The 27,786-nt window shown below is 43.6% G+C and overlaps 1 protein-coding gene across 1 annotated transcript in view; it reads right to left on the bottom strand.

Annotated features, from left to right (window-relative positions):
* RBCK1 (RANBP2-type and C3HC4-type zinc finger containing 1) overlaps positions 1-27,786 on the bottom strand; it is a 164,343-nt gene that overhangs the window by 53,206 nt on the left and 83,351 nt on the right. The window contains 2 exon segments of the mRNA XM_030212878.1: positions 16,902-17,075; positions 17,154-17,311. Coding sequence (XP_030068738.1) covers positions 16,902-17,075; positions 17,154-17,311 — 332 coding nt within the window.

Raw genomic sequence — 27,786 nt, 5'->3', positions numbered from 1 at the left:
ATTGACCTATAAGTGCATTCACTCTGCCGCTCCCCAGTACCTCTCCACTCTCGTCTCTCCCTACGCCCCCCCCCCCTTCAGGTACTCCGTTCTGTAGATAAATCTCTCTTATCCGTCCCCTTCTCCTCTACTGCTAATTCTAGACTCCGTTCCTTTTATCTTGCTGCACCTCACGCCTGGAATAGACTTCCTGAGCCTGTACGTCTAGCCCCGTCTTTGGCCGTTTTCAAGTCCAAACTTACCCACCTCTTTACCACTGCTTTTGACTCCTAACCACTACTCACTTGCCCTGTCCTTATCCTCGCCTCCTTATTCCCTTACCCTTAATTGTTCTGTCTGTTCACCTGTCTTAACTAGATTGTATGCTCTTTGAGCAGGGACTATCTTTTTGTGTATGGTGTACAGCGCTATGTATGCCTTGTAGCGCTATAGAAATGATAAATAGTAGTAGAAGTAGAGAGGAGGAAGAGGCAGCACAGCTATGAACAATAATGCCAATTGAGCGATAGTGGAGACAGGAGAGTGAGAAAAGGAATAGGCAGCAAAGAAATGAGAAAGGTGGCACAGAAGAATGAGAGAGAGGAGGAAGCGGTGGCAGAGAGATAAGCAACAGTGGTGAAAGAATTGTAAGAAGAGAGAGAAAGAGGTGGCAAAGAGAGGTGGCCATTTCAACACATTTTATAAATGTTGCCTTTCCTAACCCACTCAAAATGAGTTTAAATTTAAACAATATAAGCATAAGCTAAATCCTAATACAGAAACTTCATGAAACTAAACAACTCCATCCAAATTACTAACCTGTACTTAGTAATAATAAAAGCTCTGCTTGGGTTCCAGAAATCCAAGAGAGTAACTGAAAGTGGAGGGTGGCAGTTAATATGCATGGGCCAGGAGAGAGAGAGTAATAGCAAGGTAATGAAGAGGCACTGTGGGTCAGTTGGGAAAAAGGGAATGGAAAATGTATTTACAGTTGATATGATATACATGCCTCTATCACAGACTGAAGGAATGGACAGATTTAATTAAAGACATTAGAAAAATAGCTTTGAAAGGGGACGTACTACCATTACGTAATTTTAATATAATAGATGTTGATTGTGGTATTCCTATTGTGGGGTCTTCTAGAAGTAGGGATATCCTGGATTTGGGCACTTAGTACTTACAAATGGGGAGAGTGTTTCTGATGTTATAGTGAGTGGGTTTAATATTAAGATAGGTGTGGAGAGGGTTCATTCAAAAGTGAAGGTTCTAGACTTCAAAAAACTAACTTTTTCAGATGAGGCATTACCTGAAGGAGCTGTTGTCCTGGATGGGAACATTGGGAAGAAATAGGAAATCAGTGGGCAAAACTGAAAGGAGCTATTATTAAAAGGGGAACAGACCTTTTTCTAAGGAAAGTAAATAAAAGTAAGAGGAAAAGAAGGCCACTTTGGTTCTCAAAATTGTAGCTGAAAAGGTAAAGAAAAAGAGATTAGCCTTCATAAACTTGGATAAAGGTGTTTTATATAAATAACAATTCTAATTCTAATAAACTACAACAGATGCATAAAGGGGAAGACAGGTGACAATATCTGGAAAAGCTAAGAAAAGCTGCAAACGGAATAAAAAATTAGTCAATACAGTAAAATGGGAGGACAAGACATATTTTAGTAATAGGAGGAAGTGCAAAAGTGGCATTGTGAGACTCAAAGGTGAAGCTGATAAAGATAAGTCGGAATTGCTTAAGAAATATTTCTGTTGTGTTCACAGCTAAAGAGCCAGGAGATGGACCGCAGAAGACTAACACAAATAGAAATGGAGGTATGGTAGTCCCTGAATGATTTTCAAAGGACTGTGTTCGTGAGGAGCTAGCTAAACTGAAGATGGACAAAGTGATGGAGCTTGATGACATACATCTGAGGGTACTGAAGGAACTTAGGGAAGTTCTGGTGGCTCCTCTGGCTGACGTTTTCAATGCTTCTCTAGAATTGGGAATGGTCCCGGAGGACTAGAGAAGGGCAGATGTGGTCCACAAAAGCAGACATATATGAATAAGATTGTGGCTTGCTGAGTAACAGACAAGCGAGCTAAGCCGGGCACCTCTGTTCAATTGTGTTGGGGAAGTGATCCCACTGGTTGATGAATTTAAATATCTGGGAGTCTGCCTGGATTTCCAATTGGAATTTACTGGACAGGTAAACAGACTTGTTAGTCTGCTTTTAAGTCTTGTGTAAACTGCGAGAAGTATGCAGTTAGCTTTTCAATGTTTGATGTATGCTTTGTTTATGACTCAGACTATGCTTATGCAATTTTAATAGGTTTACCTCAGCATCATTTGAGAAAACTTCAAAACAGTGCAAAACACAGCAATTTCTATTTTAGGGAGACAAGGTAGAAGGGAACATATTACCTCACTTTACATCCAATTCTATTGGTTGCCTGTGAATTTAGTAGAAAAATGCTATCATTTGCTTTCAGTGAAATACAGGCCAAGGGCTCAGGCTTACAGCTAAGAGCTAGGCCTCTAAAAATCATAAGACATTTCACTGTAATGAAAGCTGAATGAGGTAATTGAGAGCAGATAGAGGGAGGGGGGAATCTGCTCTATAAACAACAGCTGGACTGGCACTAGCAAGAAAGTCACAGGCAAGGATGTTTTGGTTAAGGAAGATAGCAGTGGGTCAGGTGCAAGTAGGGCAAGAACATCCAGGGCCCCTGCCGTCCGTCTGCTCACTTGCAAAATCTTTCACCTGAACTTGTGATTCTCCTATCTCCGCTGCCCTCCCCTTTTCATGCAAAGGAGCAGTATTAATTGAGACAGGCACGCTCTTCAAGTTACGTGAGAATACAACCAGATTGCTATTTATGCTTCAGTTTGGGGCTAGCTCCTCAGTCAGGGTGAGTTTCAGAGCTTGACACAGCATTCAAATTAAAGAGAACCTGAAATTTTAAAAGTGCTAAAAATAAGTTTTAAAAGTATTTGCCTTAAATCTAATTGCAGAATTCAGGTGCTGGGAGTCTGTACTTGGTTGTCATATGCTCAGATTTGTTTAAATCATATGCAAATTAGTCCGGTCTTTTTCACTAAACATTCCCATGAGTGTCTGTATGTTAATCTGCATTCAAATAGAGCTCTCTGATTGGATGATCAGCTTCTGTTAAGAAATCTGCCCGGGAAGTGAACAGAGTGAGAGCTGTCCTTTGCTAAGAGAGACATCCAGCTGTGACTTCCTGTGTTTGTTGACTGAAGTTATAAAAGAGTGCCTGATTGTGGTAAATGAGAAAATATAAGTGAAAAGAGATTGGTGGCGATTGAAGTTTCTCTAGTGAGAAAAGGATCTGAATATTTCAGGATTACTTGAAGTTTATGAAGAATAGAAAAGGGTGAATTTCAGTTTAACAGTGTTTAAATCCTATAAGCTATATAAAGGCTAGGTAGATTTAAGTGACTGTAAGCAAGGAAACCTTAATATTTGATCTGAAATAAATATTTGATCTGAGATAGTTGATCAGAGATAAATGTTTGATCTGAATTATATCCTTTGGTGCAAAGGAGATTAGAATGCAATAGAGTACTTCTTTCTGTTTACCAGTACAGTCAAATAATTCCATTCCACTTAAATAATTTTTTGTTATATATATGAGGGAGTAGTATCTGGATTTATTGTAAATCAAATTGATTCCATTCACAGGAATTCATATTCAACTTCATGCATTCATCCGATATTATCTTTTAAGGATGAAGTTTTATTTTATGTTCACTCTGTCTCTTGTGAGCTGAGCACAGTTAGTTTCCTCGGCTGGTACGACTACATATTAGAGGTATTTTGATACTGTGTGAAGTTTTACCACAGACGGGTGACATATATAAAACATTCTCCTTGGATAGGATGTGATATGTGAAAATACATTTTGCTTTAATGAAATTGCTAAACTTTAGAGTCAGAGACTTATCAATGAGGGATACATACAGTGCTATTTTTTCCTGAGGTCCGGCTTACTTGCCTGCTCCCTTCTGTTCCTGCTCTGCTGGACGGGGGGGGGGGGGGGGGGGGGCGCCAACCGATAGTCTGCAGGGGGGCACCAGAGACCCTAGGCACGGCCCTGACATGTGAAGTCATTGTTATCAACCAATAATGGGCAAAGACTGCTGGTGAGAAAGAGAGGGTCCATAGGAATGAATGGTACAAGAAATGTATAAAAAGGCAGTCTGCTAGGGTATGGGGGCAGAAGAGAGATGACTGACTGCACTTGCTGTGTGTCGCGGAGCGCTGCTCCATTATTTTCCAGATATGAATGCCTAACGCCTGTATTGCCTTTGGTAAGCTGCTAATAAACTATGTCTTTAAATCCACTGAATCCCGGGTGTCCTTCTGATTATGGAGCTAGTTAGTACTCAGACTGTGTAAAACAGTCTGAGAAGATAAGAGATCAGAGTAATTAATCATTTAGAGGGAACATGCAATTATTTACAATTTTTAAATACAATTTAAATTACTGGTTTTGATGCACAAGGCATATTATGAACAGGTGCCATTGCCCCTGGCGCATCAGTAAAATCTTTATATACCAGGGAGAGAGTTGCGTTCCTCAGAAACCTTATGTTTGGTAGTACCGGGGGTTATGGAGGCACGATTGGTTGTTACACGTATGAGGGCTTTTTATGTGGTGGCACCGGATCTCTGGAATAAGGTTCTTGTATTCTTGTGAGCATATCGCTGCATCTTTTAAAAGCTTATTTAAGGTGGCATTTCTGGCTGCATGCTTGTGGGGCGGGGGGGGGGGGGGTGAATGTTTTTATCAGAGTAGTACCTTGTTAGAACGAATGGTCTGAGTTGAATGGACTTTCCTGTTTTATTGTAGTTCCTTTTTTCTTTTTTAATAGTAACTTTGACATTATAATAATGTAGAGTGGTATATTAAATGTAATCTATAAACCAGCATTTCCCAAACTGTCCGCCGCGGCACCCCAGTGCGCAGTGGCAATCTCACAGAGGTGTCTTAGGGCAGACGGGAGTACCATGCACCATATGCGGTACTTAATTTCGGGGCTCCTTCTGCAAAACAACTGCTGCTGCGCCGTAGCAAGGAGTGCATTCCCCCGCACCCCCCCCCCCAATATTCTCTCTACATGGCTGAGGCAAGCTACCAATCGGCTCAGCTGTGATTGGTCACAGAATCTGTCTGGTGCCTAAAAGGGCAATCCTGGAGGACTGCCTGGCCTTTTGTGAGCTCAGTGGAGTTCTTTTACAGCCCAGTCAGGTAAAAAAAAAAAAAAAAGACCAAGGGAGGAAGTGACATCACGCTACCTAATGGCTGCTTAATTCTCTGGCTCCATTACTTCCCCACATTTTAATAGCTGCATCTGCCTGCATTAGCTTCGAAGAGCTGCTTTCTTCCTTCCTAGAGATTGCCACTGGTTCCCTGATTAGATTTAGCTGTGTGAGCCAGGGGGATGTTGGTGGCAAAGAAGGACAATACGAGACAGCCCGCCAAGTCGCTGGCAAAGACTCTGCGCCACCATGCTTCTCCTCCACGATCCAACTCCGATTCCGCAATGTCGTTGGCGGAGGTTGGATCCGCAGTGCAGGCACAGAGCTTCTCCAAAGAACTGGTAAAAACGCTGGTGGACATCAGGGAGGATATTAAATCCTCTAAAGAAGAGATATTAGAAAGAATGGACGCTCTGAGTGTGGATCTCCATGAGCTGGGAGGTCGGGTAGAGGAGTTGGAGACACGTGTGGAGGGGCACGATGAGCAAATGAGTAGTGCTGAATCACACCTTAACAAGCTCACCACAGCCTATGAGGATTTACAATACAAACTGGATGATCTGGAGAATCAGGGGAGAAGGAAGAACCTCCGCCTGAGGGGTGTGCCTGAGCTGGGAGACAAGGAAGATGTCCCTACAATTGTCAAAGTGATATGTGGGAAATTGCTGGGGTCAGAAGAAATGGAGATTGAGAGAGCACATCGGGTGTTTGCTAAACCCGCTGATAATAGGCCACGAGACATTATAGTGCGCTTTGCTGCTTTTCCAGTGAAGGAACAAATTTTGCAAAAGGCGCGTCAGATGTCATCGGTGGAATACAATGAAGCCCGGATAACAGTTTTTCAGGACTTGTCTCAATTTACTCAGAGGCGGGCAAAGAAACCTGCGCTAGAGGTCTTAAACCAGCAGAAAATCCCATATAGGTGGGCCTTTCCCTTTGCGCTTTGCTTCACAGCAAGGGGTAAGAGGCACCGTATCCGTACTATAGAGGAAGTGTGGAAGATACTGCAGGACGCAGGAGTGACCTCCACACAAGTACCGGTGGCTGCAGACCCAAATATGAGTGCGAGAGCCAAGCTGCAGAGGTGGAAGAGAGTGGAGGGGAAAGCCAAGAAAGTCAGGGCAGCCACTTGAGCATTCAGTTGGGCCAGTATTTAATTACAGTTGAAGACGTTATTAATGTCCATTAGATTTGTTTGGGCAGCTGTTTATTCCTTAATTGGAGGTCAATATGTGTTATTTTGGATGCATGTGGGGGGAATTGGGGGAAGATTGTGTAGTGGGTGTATGGTGGGAAGGGGGTACAAATGTGCAAGGTGGGGGGGGGGGGTGCCGGGTGCTAGGATTTAGTGGTGTTAGGGTTTGGGTGATGCACTTTTCTCATAGTACCCAGGCGGAGTTGGAGGGGGAGTGGGTAATTTTAGGGTGGGAACTGTGCCTGGTGGTGAAAGATCCCTGGGGGGTACAGGGGGGAAGGGAGGGTAGGGGTAGGTGGGGGGGGGGGGCTGTGGTATCAGGGGGCTCACTGAGTGTGCAGTGAGGGACATGAGTTTTTCTATTAGAGGTCTGACATAACCAGTGACCTGAAATTTTTGTCCTATAATGTGAAAGGCCTTAACTCGCCACAAAAGCGCCAAAAAGTATTTAAGAAATTAACTCATTTTCATCCGCAGGTGGTATTTCTCCAGGAAACGCATTTGAGAAGAGAGCACAAAAAGTTTTTAACACATCCTCAATATGCATCTGTTTTCTGTGCGTCTGCCCAAGATGGGTCTAAGAAACGGGGGGTGGCCATATTGCTTCATTCTTCGCTGCAGTTTCAGGTGGTGAGGGTGAAGCGTGATAGGGAGGGGCATTTTTTGCTCCTGAGTGTCTTATTGGGAGATCTGGCTGTAACATTGGCCTCTGTATATGCTCCTAATGAAGCGCAGAAGATTTTTTTTTACTAAATTGGTGGGGCATTTTTCTTCTTGTCCCCCGCGTAAATTTATTATAGGGGGGAACTAACGCTACTCAGCATCCAGTGCTGGACAGGTCAGATCAGCTCACCAGGGTAGATGTCACGCTTTCTCAAGCATTGAATCAGTTTGTAAGAGATCTTGGTTTGTCAGATGTGTGGCGTGTCTCTCACCCAGGGGCCAGGGACTATTCGTTTTACGCACACCCTCATGATACTTACTCTCGGATTGACTACATCTTTATGGATGTCTCATTAATACACGCTGGATGGACTTCAGATATAGGTATGCTAACCCTGTCGGATCATGCACCAGTTTGGGTTGGCCTCCCATCGTTAGTGGGGGAGGAGAGAGAAAAACGGTGGTCTTTGAACATCTCTTTTTTTGAAGGATGAGGAAATCTTAGCTGGCTATAGAAAGACTTTGCATGAATATCTAGAGCACAATGTTGATTCGGGCCCCTCTTTGGGAGTGGTTTGGGATGCTCTAAAGGCAGTCTCGAAGGGGTATTTCCTTCAAGAGGCTAGTTTTAGGGCAAGACAGCGAAAGGCTGAGGTTGCTCAGTGTTTATCGCAACTGAATTTTTTGTCAGAAAGACATAAAATCTCTCATTTTGTAACAACTTTGAAGGAAATTCAGGGGCTCCGGTTGAATTTGGACCAGATATACTCAGACCAGTTAAAGTTTTTCCAGGATCAGCAGAAGCACTCACATTTTGTTTTTAGTAATAAACCAAGTAGGGCTTTGGCAGTTAAATTGAGGCAGTCCAGGGTTGATGTAGGACTATTCTTAAAATTCGAGGCAGTGAGGGAAATAGGCTGCCTAGGCCTGGCAGATAAGGGAGAGGTTTCAGTCTTTTTACCAAAGTATACCTCAGACACACAGCCTAACCCTGTAGCGACACGTAAATTTCTTGAGGCGAGGCATGTTCTTTTCCTACACTTACGGCTGAGCAGAGGGAAGCTTTAGAAGCCCGGGTTTCTGTGGAGGAGGTTGCAAAGATGATCAAGGCCTTGCCAACGGGGAAGTCTCCTGGTCTGGATGGGTTACCCAATGATTTCTACAAAGCATTTAGGGGTGAATTGGCTCCCATTCTGACAGAGATTAAAAATGAGATCTTAGTGGGGGGTGAATTTTCCTCCTCTATGATGGAAGCTTGGATAGCGGTGATTCCTAAGCCGGGTGTAATCCGTTGGATTGGTCGTGAGCCCTTGGGCCCTGGCCGAGGCCAGCAGAGCGCCGACCCAGGCCAAGGGGAGACCGATCCACCACCACACACCCCAGCTACACAATACCCCTAAGCTACCCCTCCCCACGGTCCCTCAGGAAGAAGGAAAATAGGCATACAGGCGGGCCTCGCGGCCGAACCGGAACCCACACAAACAGAGCCACTCGTGCGGGCCTCACGGCCGAATGGGAACCCAGACACACACAGGGAGGGGTGAAAGAACCCAGAGGGCCCCCCGGGAACCCCAAGATGCCAGACATGCGCTGAACACCAGCAATAGGGCAGAGGGAGAAACAAAGGACCAGAGCGGGCCACGCCCACCCAGGGGACTAGTGCAGGACAGGGGAACTAACACAGCAACTCCCCACCACCACCAGGGTAGGAAGCCCCAGGCAGAAGCCAGAGGAACCAGACACAAAAGGAAGGCAGAAAGCCTTTGCCTCAAACCCACTGTAGACAGAGGCACACAGAACACAAAGGGTTAAGCTTGTAGAGCCAGCAGAGAGTTCCATAAAACAGCAAACAATCAGAGAGAACGCTTCCCTTCCCGAGAGGGAGCAGGGCCGATAGAACAAACACACTGGCAGAGGCAGGAACACAATACACACAGTACACAAAGGGTTAAACTCACTGAGCCAGCAGGCCGGGACACTGGGAAGAGAAATCCTTAAAACAAACAAAGGAGAACGCTCTCACTCAGCCCAGAGCCCCAGAGGCTGAGTAATGCCCAGCCCCCACTAAATAAACGAGCAGCTGACCCTGATTACAGAGCTATGCACACACACACAGCAGCAGCTAACCCAGAGGGAAAGAGGGAAGGAAAAGAAAACTCTAACACAAACACAGATCCCTGTCAGAACCCAGAGCACGTTCTGAGAGAAAACTATCAGGCTTTCCAGTTACCACCAAGTGTAAGTAACGCAAAAGCAGAGGAACTCTTCAGCTGCAGGCTAAAGTACTATCCCCTGACGTCAGCACAAACCCTGGCAGCCAATCAGAAGAGACGTCCCCCCTTCCCCCTCAGCCAAACTGGCAGAATCATAACACCGGGGAAGGATGCGAATGAGTGCGCTTCATATTGTCCTATCTCTATATTAAATTCTGATATCAAAATTTTAGCAAAAGTTTTAGCCAACCGTCTTGCATGAGTTTTGCCTCAGTTGATCCATCCAGACCAAACGGGGTTTATTCCTTATAGGCAGGCAATGGACAATGTTCGTCGAATGGTTAATTTGATCCATATCACAAAGAAGCGGAACCTCCCTCTTTGTCTGTTGGGGTTGGATGCCAAGAAGGCTTTTGACAGGGTTCATTGGCCTTTTATGTTTCAAATTTTGGATTGTTTTGGAATTCGGTCTGGGTTTTGTAGATGGATTAGAGCCCTGTATACAACACCTAGGGTGTGTGTGAGAGTGAATGGAGGCAATTCGCAGATGTTTTTGTTGTCTCGGGGGACAAGTCAGGGCTGCCCCCTTTCGCCACTTTTATTTGTGCTCGTTATGGAGCCTCTTGCGATATATATTAGATCGGATCCTAATATAACAGGTATCCAGGTGGATACCAGGGAATATAAGTTGGCGCTGTTTGTGGATGATGTGCTTCTTTCTTTGACAAGACCATTGATTTCACTACCTACCCTGATGAAGGCTTTGTCATTATATTCAGATGTCTCAGGGTTTAAATTAAATGTGAGTAAGTCAGAGGCCCTAGCGATTGGTATCTCCTGTCCGGTTTTGGAATCGCTCCAGCAGTCTTTTTCATTTAAATGGGTAATGAACGGTATAACTTATTTGGGGGTTAGGATTGCTCATAATATATCTGAGTTGTTCTCTGCTAACTATCCACCCCTTTTGAAGGCTATTTATAGGGATTTAGAGAAGTGGGATCTGACTGATTTGTCTTGGTTGGGGAGAATTGCGGTATTGAAGATGAATGTACTGCCGCATTTGATGTACCTCTTTCAAGTTCTTCCAATTAGGGTACCTAGGGGCTTCCTGGCGGGTGTGCAGGACAAATTGGTTCGATTTATTTGGGCCAATAAGCGACCTAAGTTGCCTAGAGCCTTGTTGTACAAAGATAGGAGGAAGGGGGGTCTTGGGGTTCCTAATGTTGTGTGGTATTACAAGGCGGCTCAAGTGAGAGCGGCATTTGAGTGGTATCAAGATCTTCTGCATAAGTTATAGGTGAAGCTGGAGCAAGCTGAGGTGGGCTCTTGTCCGCTCCAGGCTATTATTATTATTATTTGTAGCATTTGTATCCCACATTTTCCCACCAATTTGCAGGCTCAATGTGGCTTACATTTGCCGTAGTGGCGATTGCCATTTCTGGTTAACAGAATTACAAATGATATTGCATTCAAGTGCGTATATACATGGTAAAAGAATACATTATGGTATTGCATATAGGTTCCTGCGTGATGGATTGGACTGTAACTTATGTTATGTCATCAATTGTAGAGAGATCTTATTCGACATAGGGTTAAAGTGGTACTGCATCAAGGTGCGTACATACATGGTAGAGAAAAATACGTTATGGTATTGCATATAAGTTCCTGAGTAATAGATTGGTTTCCACGTAAACATAGGTCTTCGGGTACAGATTTGTGCCCATCGATCTCTTCCACATTTTATTACTGGGATGGACTGTTTGATGGGCCGGAAGCGGTGTGGTCTAAGCTGTCGCCGATAGCAAATAATCCCCTCTTTTCTCCTGGTGTCCCTCGGGGGCCTTTCTCTCGCTGGGGATCCTTGGGTTTGGTATCTTGGGGGCAGTTGTTTGATGAAGGCAGATTTCTTTCATTTGATTCTCTTCGGGAACAATTTCCTATACTGCCTAATGAGCTGTTTGCATACTCTCAGTTGCGGCATTTTCTTACATCAAAGGAGATTATGTTCATTTAATCTGATTCTGATAGGTCTACTGCTTCTCCCGACATAAATTTTATCACACGGACACTGAATGATGTAAACTACATTTCTCGTGTTACAATCAGTTTTATGTTGCGCTTTGATCTTATATTCATTCGTGGGGGATATCCAGCTATTGCCTGCTATCGATAAAGGGCACCATTGACATGTGCCACAACTTCCATGACCAATATCATTGGACATATTCCTACAAGAAAACTGATGTTTGACAAGTTCACCCACATTCTTCCCCCTTTGTAGGGCTGTATATTATGAGTTTATCTTGTTGGGCAGACTGGATGGACCATACAGGTCTTTATCTGCCATCTACTATATTACTATGATTCTTGGGCTGGTTCTTTTAAACATTTTTGTATGCAATATTGCTGAAGGGCTGTCCAGTAAGATTTGCCTCTTTACAGATGATACCAAAATCTGCAATAGGGTAGACACCCCTATGGTGTGGATGAATGAGAAAGGACCTAGTGAAGCTTGAAGAATGGTCTGGAATTTGGCAGCTAAGATTTAATGCTATAAAAATGAAGAGTTATGTATTTCAGCTGCAAAACCTGAGAGACAGCGAAAGCTAGAAAGATGCTTGGGTGCATAGGGAGAATAATGGCTGGTAGGAAAAAGGAGGTGATAATGCCCTGGTATAAGACTGGTGAGATTTCATTTAGAATGTTTTGTACAATTCTGGAGAATGCACCTTCAAAAAGATATAGACAGGGTCAAGTTGATACAGAGGATGGCTACTAAAATGGTCAGTGGTCTTCATCATAAGGCGTATGGGGACAGACAAAGATCTCATTATGTATACTTTGAAAGAAAGGCGGAAGAGGGGAGATATGATAGAGACATTTAAATACCTATGTGGCAAGTCTGAATTGAAAGGAAGCTCTGGAATGAGGGGGCATAGGATGAAGGTGAAAGCGGATAGACTCAGAAGCAGACTGAATAAATACTTCTTCAGGGAAAGGGTGGTGAATTTGTGGAATGACCCCCTCCCCCGGTGGAGATGATGGAGCAGAAAGCTGTATCTGAATTAAAGAAAACTTGGGACAAGTACATAGGATCTCTAAAGGAATCAAAGGGAAAGTAGATGGCATGGATGGGCAGACTGGATAGGTCATATTGTCTTTACTGCCTTTATGTTTCTATGGAGGGGGAGCAGTGCACAGGCCAGGAGAGAGAGAGTAACAGAGATGGCATGGATGGGCAGACTGGATAGGCCATATTGTCTTTCTCTGCCTTTATGTTTCTATGGAGGGGGAGCAGTGCACAGGCCAGGAGAAAAAGAGTAACAGAGCGGAAGGGAAGCAGTTCACAGGCAAGAAGAGAGAGTGAGGGATGATCATGTCCCACTCTCTTAAGGTTGTTAAATGGTGCGAGAAGCAGAGATGGGATGACAAGTGAAGTATTATTACCTGTAGAAAAAAAGCTGGTAATAAGAGAGAGAGAGTGGTTGTTTATTTATTTATTTATTTATTCATTCATTCTTATATCCCACAATTTTCAGTTCAATGTGGCTTACAGTTATCAGTTAGGAGAAGTTACAGTATTGTTTTACAGTTACAATCAGTATACAGCATTTGTATCATATATAGTTAGTCATAAAATATCTTGAAAAGGTAGATTTTTAAATCTTTTCTGAGCTGAAGGTATTCGGTAATGCTTCTTATGGCCTTGGGAACTGAATTCCACCATGTAGAACCCAGATAACTGAATCCAGCCATATAGATGGATTTGTTAGTTTATGTTTCTACAGTTGGGTAGATGGAGTAGTAAGTAGCCTCTGGTTTCTGGACTTGCATTTCTCGGTGATAATTCGATCAAGTCTAGCATGTAATCAGGAGACATACTAATAGTATTTTGAAAATAAGAATACTAGTTAAAAAAAAACCCCAATCTGTCCTTGACTGGGAGCCAGTGTAACACTGCATATCAATCTTGCTGCTATGTTTTGTATGGTCTGTAACAATTTTAGTATGTTTTCTGTGCACCCTACATATGCTGCATTGTAATAATCTAGTTGGGACAATATCATCGATTGTTGTACTATTAGACAGAAAGATTGTCTGGGGAAGTAGTCTTTGATACTTCTCAGTTTCTATGTCTTTTTGAAGCTCTTTGATGTGACTGCTTGATTTTCAAGAGATAGGTATTTGTCAAGAATGACTCCTAGTATTTTTGTGATTTGATTTGGTATGTTTTTTGGTCACATGTGAAGTTTTGGTCAGACATTGGATTGTGTGGGCTAGATAGAACTAGGAATTTGGTTTTGTCTCTGTTTAGTTTAAGTTTGAAAGTTGTGGCCCAGTTTTCCAAGAGGTCCAGTCCAGTTTTACAGACCATACAAAACATAGCAGCAAGATTGATATGCAGTGTTACACTGGCTCCCAGTCAAGGACAGATTGTATCAAGAACTTGGAAAGCTAAAGGTGGACAAAGCCATGGGCCCGGACGGGATCCACCCCAGAATATTGAGGGAGCTCAGAGAGGTTCTGGCGGGTTCTCTTAAAGATTTGTTTAATAAATCCTTGGAGATGGGAGAGGTTCCGAGGGATTGGAAAACGACGGAGGTGGTCCCTCTTCACAAAAGTGGTGATAGGGAAGAAGCTGGAAACTACAGGCCGGTAAGCCTCACTTCGGTTATTGGAAAAGTAATGGAAGCGATGCTGAAGGAAAGGATAGTGAATTTCCTGGAAGCCAATAAGTTGCAAGATCCGAGACAACATGGTTTTACCAAAGGGAAATCGTGCCAAACGAATCTCATTGAATTCTTTGATTGGGTAACTGGAGAATTGAATCATTGATGTGCTATAGACGTAATCTACTTAGATTTTAGCAAAGCTTTTGACACGGTACCCCACAGGAGGCTCTTAAATAAACTCGATGGGCTGAAGATAGGTCCCGAAGTGGTGAACTGGATTAGGAACTGGTTGACGGACAGACGCCAGAGGGTGGTGGTAAATGGAGTTCGCTCAGAGGAGAGAAAGGTGAGTAGTGGAGTGCCTCAGGGATTGGTGCTGGGGCCGATTCTGTTCAATATATTTGTGAGTGACATTGCCGAAGGGTTAGAAGGTAAAGTTTGCCTATTTGCGGATGATACTAAGATTTGCAACAGAGTGGACACCCGGGAAGGAGTGGAAAGCATGAAAAAGGATCTGAGGAAGCTAGAAGAATGGTCTAAGGTTTGGCAATTAAAATTCAATGCGAAGAAATGCAAAGTGATGCATTTAGGGAGTAGAAACCCACGAGAGACTTATGTGTTAGGCAGTGAGAGTCTGATAGGTACTGAGGGGGAGAGGGATCTTGGGGTGATAGTATCCGAGGATCTGAAGGCGACAAAACAGTGTGACAAGGCGGTGGCCGTAGCGAGAAGGTTGCTAGGCTGTATAGAGAGAGGTGTGATCAGCAGAAGAAAGGAAGTGTTGATGCCCCTGTACAAGTCGTTGGTGAGGCCCCACCTGGAGTATTGTGTTCAGTTTTGGAGGCCGTACCTTGCGAAGGATGTTAAAAAAATGGAAGCGGTGCAAAGAAAAGCTACGAGAATGGTATGGGATTTGCGTTCCAAGACATATGAAGAGAGACTTGCTGACCTGAACATGTATACCCTGGAGGAAAGGAGGAACAGGGGTGATATGATACAGACGTTCAAATATTTGAAAGGTATTAATCCGCAAACAAATCTTTTCCGGAGATGGGAAGGCGGTAGAACAAGAGGACATGAAATGAGATTGAAGGGGGGCAGACTCAGGAAAGATGTCAGGAAGTATTTTTTCACAGAGAGGGTGGTGGACGCTTGGAATGCCCTCCCGCGGGAGGTGGTGGAGATGAAAACGTTAATGGAATTCAAACATGCGTGGGATGGGATATGCATAAAGGAATCCTGTGCAGTAGGATTGGATCCTCAGCAGCTTAGCCAAAATTGGGTGGTGGAGCAGGTGGGGGAAGATGGGGTTGGTGGTTGGGAGGTAAGGATAGTGGAGGGCAGACTTATACGGTCTGTGCCAGAGCCGGTGATGGGAGGCGGGACTGGTGGTTGGGAGGCGGGAAATACTGCTGGGCAGACTTGTACGGTCTATGCCCTGAAAACGGCAGGTACAAATCAAGGTAAGGATAAACATATGAGTTTATCTTGTTGGGCAGACTGGATGGACTGTGCAGGTCTTTTTTCTGCCGTCATCTACTATGTTACTATGTCTGATATCTCTGTGATATTTTTATTAAAAGGTATATAAATAGTAACATTAGTGTATATAAATGGATTGGATCCCATTTTATACAGTTTCTTGCTGAGTGGGGCCATCACAATGTTAAATAATATCGGTGATATTGGAGAGCCTTGTGGCACCCCACATTCCAAGATCCAAGAGGCTGAGAATTGGTTGGACATCTTTACTAGGTATGACCTAGTTCTTAATCTGTTAAACCAGGCTGCCACTGCCCCACTAATTCCCATGTTGTCAGAGGTCATTAGTGTGTGGTCTACTACATCAAAGGCACTCAACATGTCAAATTGTAGTAACAATTTTCTGACCTTGGCTCATCAATCTTCTGAATGTTGTTATCAGCATAGTTATGACTGTTTCAGTGCTGTGTATTGGTCTGAAACCTGATTGTGAGTTGTAAAGGATTGAGACGTGTGTCAGATATTCCTTTAGTTGTTGTGCTACTAGGTCCTCCATCGTTTTGGTCAGTAATGGTATTGAAGCCACTGATCTACAATTTGTGAGTTCACTGATCTTTTTAGTGGCATTTTTGGGGACTGGAATTAGTATGATATTACCCTTATCAGGAGGGAAGTGACCATTCGAGAACATGTATTCTATGTGTTCAGTGAGGCAGTCAATGAACCAGTCTGGTGGATTTTTCATCATGTAATTGGGGCAATTGTCTAGTAGGCAGTTAGCACGTGCGTATTTTGTTAACAGTGCTTTGAATTACAGATTGAGTTGATCATTACTTTGGTGTTCATATCATTTACCACTGCTCTCTGGCTTTGCCTTGCTGGTGTAGTGACACAGGATTTGGGCTGAGGATATGAACCATGCAGTCTCATTCTGTTTCTTTTACACGTGTAAAAAAGAGAGACCGTACCTGAGCAGAATTCATAACTCTCTAATTATCAGCTACTTCTCTCAATACTTTTCTATTGTGTGGGTGCCAGAGGAAGAGTTCAGGCATAGGATTTAGCAAATGTAGAAATATTACCTGACCCTCACATCCCTGCATAGAACCCGTTCAAATGCATTAATGACAGAATTTGGGAGTTATCACAGGCTGAGGGCAATTGATTCCCTCTGCTTCCACCTTGTAGGTAGCTGGTGGTTTTCATCCTGTCTTGGTTACAGACCTGCTTACCCCATCCTGTTTCTCTCAACCAGAACTGGAAAAAGTGTCCTCCACTTCATGTCCCTCCACTCTGATCTCCAGCTCTCTCTTCCTCCCACTCCGTATTAGCACCTTCCTGGTGTTTTATCTACTGCTGACTCACGCTTACATTTCCATTCCTAGTTACAGCTCAGCTATCGGTCTACTGCAACCTCTCCTACCTTCTCATACTGCTGCACAGCAGTCTCCTCGCCCCGAAGCCTCTCTAGTTCCTCCTCATCAGGCTGATATTGGTCTGGCACGCTGTATGTAACAGGTCTCTCTGAGCAGCACATCATACATCCGGGACGCGTGGGCTTGTTAATGTATGTGCAAAGAGTACATGTCCAGCCCATCTAGCACAAAACAAGAATCAGTACATAAAGGTTCTCAAAATGGAGTATGTGGAGCTGGATGCATGGGGATCTCTTTACCTGTGGGTGGTCTGGGGGTGTTAGAGGTGAGAGAGGAGGGGTTGCTCTCAGTGTCTTGGCTGCTGTCTCATGGCAAGCTACTTCTTGTTCCCATGTTGACTCGTTTAATGGCTTCTGTGTTCCTCTTGGCTCCAAGTGGATTTTTTCTGGGCCCAAATCTACAGAGAAAGGAGGAAGATTCTATTAGATAGATGGCTTATTATTAGGAAATGCATCTGTGTCATTAGAAACCTAGTTTCTTTGCAGATTATCATCTTTTAGGATCTTATTTTTTATTTGCTCCTTTATATTTGCACTGCAAATGGACAAGAACTACTATGAGTTTTCATTCACAGCTACTTGGCCTTTTTTCCCTGTTTGAATAGACATACCCTCTTACTGGTCTTAGGCTACACTGCGATTCAAAAAAACAGAGAAAAAAAAGGGGTCCCATAACAAAGAAATGGTTGGATTTGTAACGCCCTTGTTGTAGCTAGGCAGCTGTCTAGTATATACCCTGAGCATTAGGGATGGGGGGGGGGGGGGGCCCACACGTTCGTTGGTTGAGGGTTAGGGCCAGGGCTGGGAAACCCAGTAGGCTGAACTAGCAAAGCATCAGAATTATATTCTAATCCAGTAACACAGTCCATACCAAAGTCTTTGTCTGGAGCAAAACTCTCATAAGACAAGCAGGATGCATCAGCCACATATAGGTGATGTCATCTGATGGCTCCCATTGGACGGAAGTGCTCTCCAAAAGCTCAAAGATTTCTTTAAAACCCCCACCCCTCCAGCTAGGTAAGTCCAGGTACTTCCCCTTCCTTCCCCTAGTTTACAGTTTCCGCTATTCCCAATGGTCGGATTGCTAACAGCTCTCCACTAAACTTATTTATTGTTTTTTCCCAGAAGAAAAGAAATCCATCATGCCCGAAAAGGAGAAGGCAGAATTCAAGACGTGCCTGGGCTTCTGCAAAAAACATAGCACGCTTGGGGCTGATTCATGAGGACCAGCCCTGCTTGCACTGTGCCCGCATGACTCCGCATGCAAGCATAGACGCTGCACCCTCAGAGAACATCTGAAGCAGAAGGGTGGTCTGGGGTTCCTGACCACGTCCCTGACGTCGGCATGACACCCCGACCCACACCAGGACTTACAACATGGGCTGCAGTCCTCCACTGCACTACCATGGAGCAGTGATCCGGGTCCTGCCCCCACTGGACCACAACTTGAACCTTGCTCCTCCCCCCCCCCCCCCCCCCCCCCCCCCGAATCAAGGAAGCAGCCACGAGCCATCTGGGGCACAGGCAATTCTCTCCACTCTGCCCCTGGGCCTCGCTATCAGCCTGGCCACTACTGCAACTGCCCTTCCAGGAGACACAGACATGACAAGAGGAGCCACAAGGGGCATCATTCCCATAGGAGCCCATTCAGGAGAGAAAAGCACATCCTCCTCCCACTCAACTTCCAGACACCAGAGACACCGAAGGGAGTCCTGCAGCTTGGAGCACCACCACCGCAGACTCAGGTACTCCTCTCCCAGCAACTCCTCAGCCTCACCACCTCCCAAGAAGCAACCCGTTGGCCAGGACTCCAAACACCCATCTTGCTCCTTATCCCACACCTGTGACTCAGTGGGATGTGGCCCCTCACACTGAGATAGACCGCTGCCATCAGCTACAACCCACACCAGCGCAGAGCAGCAAAACCAACAGCTACTTCAGCTGCTCGCACAATTCCTTGCCCAACAGCAAGCTCTGCCACAACCTGCCCCAAGAAACACAACACAGTCAAGGGTGCACTGCCCCAAGGACATCACGAAGAAATCTGCAGTGACTCTGACACCAGCTCCCTTGGGGCCTACAACTCAGACTACTCACCACCCACAACACCACCCGCCTCACTGCAGGCACCACCCAGCACTTTCCCGGGGATTCTCAATGAACAACCCTCCAAGCCACAAACAGAGGATCTAGCTTACCCTAAATTCCTCCAGAAACTCGCTATCCAACTCAACCTTCCCACAGACAAGACAGAACAATCCAATGGGCAGCAAGGACTCTCCAATGCCTGAACGCAGCCAAACACTCAACTGCAGTGCTGGTGCACAAGATGCTCCTGGACTGCAAAGACAGGATATAGCGCATCCCTTTCATGGGGATGCCAACGTCCAAAAGACTGGAACTGAAATACCAGGTGAACTCCATGCCAGGATTCGACAAGAGCCAATTACCTCACAAGTCGATTGTCATCACCTCGGCTTTCAAGAGGCACAGAACCTCCTGTACCAGCTCCTCTGCACCACAGGGGAAGGATTCCAAGACACTGGACTCCGTCAGGAAGAGGACCTTCCAGAGCACTATGCTTAGCTCCCACATTGCTGCCCACCAGTTCCAGATGCTCCTATACCACAAAACCATACTAAACAAGGTCAAGGATAGCATCCTGTCCACCACCAAGGTGGTCCAGGAACTCCTCTCACCCCTCAACCATGATTTGGAGGAATGCAGCAAACACCTCTTCAGATTGACACTTGACACCTTTGAAACATCTGCCCGCATTGTGGGTACATCTATCTCTGCCCACCACCTCACCTAACTCCACACATCAGCCATCCATGAGGACCCGAACCTTTGGTGGATGCCCCCTGCATGTACGAGAACCTTTTTGGAGACCAGGTCAAGGAAACAGTTGATGATATCAAGGACAAGTTCATGACACTACAAACTCTTGCCACTTACGGACTGGAAAGCGCCACACACTCTAGATGACATCAGAGGGGCTACACTCGAAAACCACCCACTCCCTCATGACGCTTCTCCACAGCCCCAAGATGGCAACAGAACAACCGCCACTGGCCGAATCAAGATAACAACCCCTACCCTCAAAAAAGACGGCCGAACGACAGGGGCAACAAAGACAATCCACCAGTCCCAAAAGAACCAGGGCCTTTGACTGCCCACCAATGCCAACACATCCTGGCTGCATCAGATACTTTGTGAGTGACTGGTCCCAGATCACCACCTGAACATTATCAAGTGAGGTTACCACATCTGGTTCCAAAACACCCCACCAAGCAAACCACCATGCTACACCGCCAAACCAGATCCTGACATATCACTCCTCATACAGGAGGTGAAGGCCCTCCTTCAAGCGCAGGTAGTACTATGTTAACAGTAACAGTTAATCCAAATACAGGGAGAGCATTTGTTTTACAAATGGACACGGATTGTAACTCCCAACAAGATATATATGCAAAACAATGTCCCCACAGATTGTAGTATATTGGTCAAACTAAGCTCAAAATCAAGCAGTGCATTGCTTAGCATTTGAGTAATCTTCGGGCAAACAGGATGGAAACGCTGTTAGCGGAACACTGGCATCAATTTGGCCACCAAGTGTCAGATTTGGCCATCAAGAGTCAGATTTGTGGTTTGTAGTTTTACTATAAATTAGTCTGCAACGGGGTGGGATAAGATTTATATACATGTGGGAAATGGTATAGCCCAAGGGATAAACTGAATAAAGAAATAGAGTGTTTAATCATATAGACTGGGAAGGAGAGTTAACCAATCAGGAACAATTGTGTCATAATGCGTATTTAAAAATGATTGGGGAACAGCGCATGCATTGGTGTTTTCATCGAGACAGTGAGGAGAGATTGGCAAGAAAGGCCCCTTCAAGAATAGCCATGAACCTGATTTTGAAATATATAGATACTACAGGTATTTACAGAAACGTGAGTTATAAAAATTAAGATTACAATTTGTCTCAGTTTACAATTGGTATGATTAATTTGAGAAATTGTGTGATTTGCAGTCTTATTCTCCTGATGATGCTTGGAAAGCGAAGGCTAATTGGTTTTGGTGGATTTTATTGTTGCAGTCCGCACTTTGCACGGAATATTCACTGGTGGAGTTTGGGTATGAAGTGAACCCAACAAGGGACTTGAAGATTTGGAATAACTCACCGTGAAGAACCAAATTCAGATGTGTTAATATTTTGAAATTTGGACATGGAATTGTGAGCAATTTATTAGGTCTCACTGAATGAAAAGTGACTGATTGAGCAGAGGTCCCACGGTGCTGTGATGGCAAGAACACATTTTACCCTTGGTTGGGCAATATGAGTTCACTTTGAGCACTAGTGTTGTTTGCATACAAAAGAATTTAGTAGGGGAAACAGACTTACCAAAATACATGCTTAATGCCAGAATTGCTGTACACCAATTTCATTACACACAATTTATGTATAAATTGTGTATGATAGAGACATTTAAATATCTCAAGGGCATTAATGTACAGGAAGTGAGCCTTTTGCAACTGAAGTAAAACTCTGCAATGAGGGAGCATACAATGAAGTTAAGAGGGAACAGGCTTAGGAGTAATCTAAGAATAGCTCAATTCTTCAGTGGCATCACTAACTGAAAAAGATAGAAGCACATTCTCTCCATTATTATCAGAATTTGAAGAATGTTCAAAAAATATACGAGCCGTGCATGACTTTATACGGCAGTAAGAGGGGTTGCTATAGTGATTTCTACTCATTACTGTGGCTGAACGTGTCACCATGCAACGAAGAAAATCTTTTCAGTGAAAAAGTCAAGCAAATCATGGATATGATCAAAGATGACTATAACACCTTGGACAGTTTGGAAGATAACAATATTGAACAGCTGAAGTCTTTATATAAGAAACTGTCTTATTATTTCAACAAAAGATCTTGTTACATGACCTGGACTTTTTCAGTCATAATAGAACAAAACAAAAATGTCTAGGATTAAAACTAAGATGTTTTGAGCTACACCTGTTTTAATAATGACTAAGCCACAAAAAAGTGCCCCAAATTACTAGATGACCATTGGAGGAATAAAAAAATGAACCCCCCCTTACTCCCCCCAGTGGTCACTGACCCCCTCCCACCCCCCAAACATCTAAAAGAAACAATACATACCAGCCTTTATGACAGCCTCAAATGTTATAGCCAGTCCTATTAGAGCAGCAAGCAGGTCCCTGGAGTAGCCTAGTGGTCGATGCAGTGCACTGTGTGGAGAAAGGGACCCAGGCCAATAATCCACTCTAACTGTTACACTTGTGATGGAATGTGTGAGCCCTCCAAAACCCACCAAACACCTACTGTACCCACATATAGGTGACACCTGCAGCCCTGAGGGCTATTGTAGTGGTATACAGTTGGGTACAGTAGGTGTTTGGTGGGTTTTGGAGGGCTCATAATATAAGGGAGCAACGATGAGATGTGCACCTGGGAGCTTTTATGTGAAGTCCACTGAAGTGCCCCCTAGGGTGCCCCACTGCTCTGCTGGGATGTTTGTATGGCCAGTCTACTAAGAATGTTGGCTCCTCCTACATACCAGTGGCTTGATTTTGTGCATTTTTCACTTGGACCTTTTTTTTTTTTATAATGGACCAAAAACAAAATGCACAGAGCACAAAAAAAAACATCTTGCATGTGGCCATTTTGGGGGAAAAACCCCCCCCAGACTTTTGCTGTTTCAAAAATGGCTGTATTTCCTATTTGGATTTGGGACATTTAGCACAAAACGTCCAAAGTCCAACTTGGATGTGTATCAAAAATTCCCCTCTATGGAAATTAAAGCAGATCAGATATTATTTCTCTAAATAATATTTTTGATTATTAGTACAAACATTGGTTCTATCTCAGTTGGACTATTGTAATGTAGTATATGTGGAAGCAAAGAATTTGTACGCAAGATGTTGCCGACAGCCTCAGAACAAGATATCAGAGTATGAAAGGGTATGCCCATTACTTCTTGTACTACATTGCCTTCCAATCAGGCCACAATAATGTTTAAAATGAGTACTCTAATCTTCAAAATACTGTTTGGAATGGCACCAGGTTATATGTTGGACTTAACTGAACTATCAACTAGAAATGCAGGACCAAGAACAAGTGGTATTGCTATTTCGTCTCCCTAGTTGCAAAAATGTGGTTTATAAGTCTGTCCACACAGCAGATTTCAGTACCAGTGGTCCAATGATGGAATCTATTCCCAAGAAGTAAGAGGCATTAGTAATTATCTACAAATTCGTTAAAAACCTATTTTAAAGTAATTTTCTAAGAATGTGTTTTAGACACCAAAGTTAAAAATCTCTGTTATTGTAATTCTATTGTTAATTGTAAGCCACAATGAACTAAAGCTAGTTTTTGGATAATGTCTTGATATAAGAATAAATAAATAATTAGATATCAGAAGACACCTGTATACACATACCCAATTCACAAGAATCACAGGAAATATTTGTTTTTCTTTTCAGTAGAAACAGTACTACTACAAAGTACTACTATGACGAAACAGGGAACTTCTTATGTGAAAGTATGACATACTTGTTACCTAGTGCATTTTCCTTGTTTGGCCAGAAGATGGTGACTGTCTTTTTTTTGTAAATCTGTTACAGAAGTGACAGCTTTTTCTCGCCTAAGCTGTGAAGTAATCTTTAGTCTCAGACAGGGAGACGAAGAGATCTCTTCACTGAGGCCCTACATATAGTTATTATTTTATAACCTGTAAACAGCTATATTTCCTAAAGTCCCCAGGTACTACTCAGGTAGTAAACAAATGTTTAGTTAGTTTTAATATTGATACCATTCAAGCTGCTTTATGGCTGGAGGGTGAGAGGGCCCCTTGACCTAATAAGAGAACATTGGGAGGGGAAAGTTGACACCTCTGTAACTGAATATGTAGTCAATATGCGGCAAAAATTAGAAGACCTTATGGGCTTTGTCAGAGATAACTTGCAGGTAGCCCAAACTAAACAAAAGACCTGGTATGATCGTAAGGCCCGAAATAGAGAGTTTTATGAGGGCCAGCAGGTACCTGTTTTAGTCCCAATACGTCAGAATAAACGTGCAGGACCCCAAAGGCAGGCAGAACACCGAAGTCTCAATGTGTGGTTGAGACAATGGTGCAGGGATAAGGGATTTAGATTTATTTATTTATTTGTAACATTTATATCCCACATTTTCCCACCCATTAGCAAGCTCAATGTGGCTTACATAATACCATAAAGGCGATCGCCAAGTCCGGTAGATGTTAAACAAATACAATTTAAAATAAAGGTTAGGTAAGGTTAGAGAAGACAGATACAAAAAGGGACAAGGAAATAAAGGAATATATAATGTGATGTAAGGTATTGATGCATTGCAGAATTGAGGCATTTAAGTAGGGCCAGTAGGGTAGGCCTTGCAAAACAGATAGGTCTTTAATGATAGCCTGAAGTTTTGATGGTCGTGAATCACTTTCATACTCTTTGGTAGTGCATTCCACATTTGTGTACTTAAGTAAGAAAAATTGGATGCATAGGTTGATTTGTATCCGAGTCCAATGCAGCTTGGATAGTGGAGGTTCAAATAAGTACGTGACGCTCTGGTTCTGTTTCTGGAACAGAAATTGTTAGGAACTGGGTGACATTCTGGGAAAGGGGGAGGACTGTTCCAAAAGGATGGACTCCACCTCCCCCATGATGGAACCAGGCTGCTGGCACTAACTTTTAAAAAGGAGATAGAGCAGCTTTTAAACTAGTATGTGGGGGTAAAGCCGACAGTTGCCCAGAAACGCATGGTTCAGTGTGGAGTATCCTTGAAGGATACTATTGAAACAGGACATTGAGGGAATCCCAGTAGAGAGGTTTCAACAATGCTGAAAGTAAGGTGTGTTTAATGAGAGAGCAGGATAAAGGATGCACATTATCCCTTTCAACTTCTAAGCAGATTGTAGATCAAAGGAAAAAAACACAATTTGAAGTGCCTATATACAAATGCTAGAAGCCTAAAAAAAAAAGATGGAGAGTTAAAATATATAGCACTAAATGATGAGGTAGAAATAATAGGCATCTCAGAGACTGGTGGAAAGAGGACAATCAATGGGACAATGTATCATTGCAATATAAGTTATACCTTGTTAACACCAGAGGATCAAATGGAGGCAGGTTGTGCTATATGTTATAGAGGGAATTGAGTCCAAAATAAACATTTCACAGGACACAGATAGCAGCGTGGAATCAGTAAGGATAGAAATTCCATGTGTGAAGGGAAGGAGTATTCTTGTCGGGCTGTACTACCATCCACCGGGACAGATATGAACAGATAGGTAAAGAAAATGTTACAGAGATCAGGAAAGCTGGCAAATTGGGCAATGCTATAATAGTGGGTGATTTCAATTACCCCGACAGTGACTGGATAAATGGTTACATCCGGGAGTGCCAGGGAGATAAACTTCTAGATGTGATAAATGACGCTTCTTGGAGCAGCTGGTCCAGGAACCAACACGAGAGGGGAGCCATGTGGATCTGGTCCTTGGTGGCATACAGGGCATAGTGCGAAAGGTGGTGGTGTTGGGTCCCCCTGGGAAACAGTGATCATAACATTATCATAGTTTGAGCTACTATCTGGGAGAACCCGCAAAGGAAAATTCTACTGCCGCCTGCATTAGCCTGCATTAATTTTTCCAAAAGGGTGACTATAATAACATGAGGAAAATGTTTAAAAGAAACTAAAAGGGATTGGCTGCAAAGGTCAGGACCACTAAATCAGGCATGGGCGTTATTCAAAATACCATCTTGGTAGCCCAGTCAGATACATTCCATGTCTTTGCAAGGGTGGAAAGAAGAGAAAACATCAGCCAGTGTGGTTAAAAAGTGAAGTAAAAGAGGCCATTACAGACAAAAGATTGTCCTTCAAAGAATGGAAAAAGTACCCAAATGAAGAAAATAAGAAGCAACATAAGCACTGGTAAGTCAGATGCAAAGCATTAATAAAGAAGGCTAAAAGAGAATATGAAGAGAAACTTGCGGAAGGCTAAAACTCACAGTAACAACTTTTTCAAGTACATCAAAAGTGGAAAGCCTGCAAGAGAATCCGTGGGACTGTTAGATCACGAAGGAGCAAAAGGGGCATTCAGGAAGGTCAAGGACATAGGGGAGAAACTAAATGAATTCTTTGCTTCTGTCTTTACGGAAGAAGATGTAAGAGATCTGCCTGTACCGGAATTGGTTTTCAAGGGTGATGATGCAGAGAAATTGAAAGAAATCTCGGTGAACCTGGAAGATTTATTGAGCCAAATTGACAAATTAAAAAGTAGTAAGTACTCAAAGCAAAATTGCTGATCTGCTTTTAGTAATATGTAACCTTTTGCTAAAATTGTCCTAAGTACCTGAAAGATTGGAGGGTGGGCCAAGTTTTAAAAAGGATTCTAGGGGTGATCTGGAAAATTATAGACATGTAAGCCTCACGTCAGTGCCGGGCAAAATAGTGGCAAACTATTATAAAGAATAAAGTTTACAGAACATGTAGACAAATCATGGTTTAATGGGTATGATGCGTTCAGCCAAGGGAAGTCTTGCCTCACCAATTTGCTTCATTTCTTTGAAGGCGGTGAATAAAACATATGGATAAAGGTGAGTGGTTGATGTAGTGTATCCTAGATTTTCAGAAGCTTTTGATAAATTTCCTTAGAGAGACTCCTGAGAAAATTGAAGAGTCATGGGATAGGAGGCAAGTTCTGGTGTGTGATTAAGGAATTGGTTGTGGACAGAAAACAGAGGGTAGGGTGTTTAATGGTAATTTTCTCTCAGTGAAGGAGAGTGAACAGTGGAGTGCCGCAGGGATCTGTACTGGGACCGGTACTATTTAACATATTTATAAATGATATGGAAATTGGAACAATGAGTGAGGTGATCAAATTTGCAGATGATACAAACTATTCAAGGTTGTTAAAACACATGTGGACTGTGAAATATTGCAGGAAGACCTTAGAAAATTGGAAGACTGGGCTTCCAAATGGCAGATGAAATTAATGTGGACAATGCAAGGTGATGCATATTGAAAAGAATAATCCGAATCATAGTTACCTGCTAGGGTCCGCTTAGGGGGTCAGTGCTCAAGAAAAAGATCTGAGTGTCGTTGTGGATAATACGCTGAAATCTTCTGCTCAGTGTGTGGCGGTGGCCAAAAAAGCAAACAGGATGCTAGGAATTATTAGGAAAGAGATGATGAAAGAAACCGAAAACACTATAATGCCTTTGTATCGCTCCATGGTGTGTCTGCACCTTGAGTACTGTGTTCCGCTCTGGTCGCTGTATCTCAAAAAAGATATAGCAGAATTAGAAAAGGTTCAAAGAAGAGTGACCAAAATTATAAAGTGGATGGAACTCCTCTCGTATGAAAGAAAAACAAATATTTCCTGTGATTCTTGTGAATTGGTATGTTTCCCGTGCTTGGTCAATTGTCTGTTAGATGGACTCCAGGAACATGCTAGGGCTTATCTTGATTACATTGCTGTGTGACCGTTTATACTTGGATAACTACCTGATTCATTTAAGTGGGGGGTCTTAGACTGAATCAGGGAGGCCCGCCTGACCATCAAGCCCAAGCAAATATCAGGTGAGGATGGCAGAAGTGCAATATATAGGGCACAGAGTGGGGGCACAATTATGCTATACAATAATCTGGCCCACTCCCCAAACCAAAATGCAAGTATTTGCCTTCCTTGGGGACAGCAGGGTACTAAAAGAAGTTTGTGCCTCCCTATAGCACCATAGCCAAGCCCCTGACTGACATGACAAAAAAGAGACTGCCCCAAATCATTACCTGGTTTCCCAGATGCTGTGAAGCGGTCTT

The sequence above is a fragment of the Microcaecilia unicolor genome, chromosome 8, assembly GCF_901765095.1.
Source record: "Microcaecilia unicolor chromosome 8, aMicUni1.1, whole genome shotgun sequence".
Lineage (NCBI taxonomy): Eukaryota > Metazoa > Chordata > Amphibia > Gymnophiona > Siphonopidae > Microcaecilia > Microcaecilia unicolor.
The sequence above is the reverse complement of the archived record's forward strand: the minus strand, read 5'-3'. Positions and strand labels throughout refer to the sequence as shown.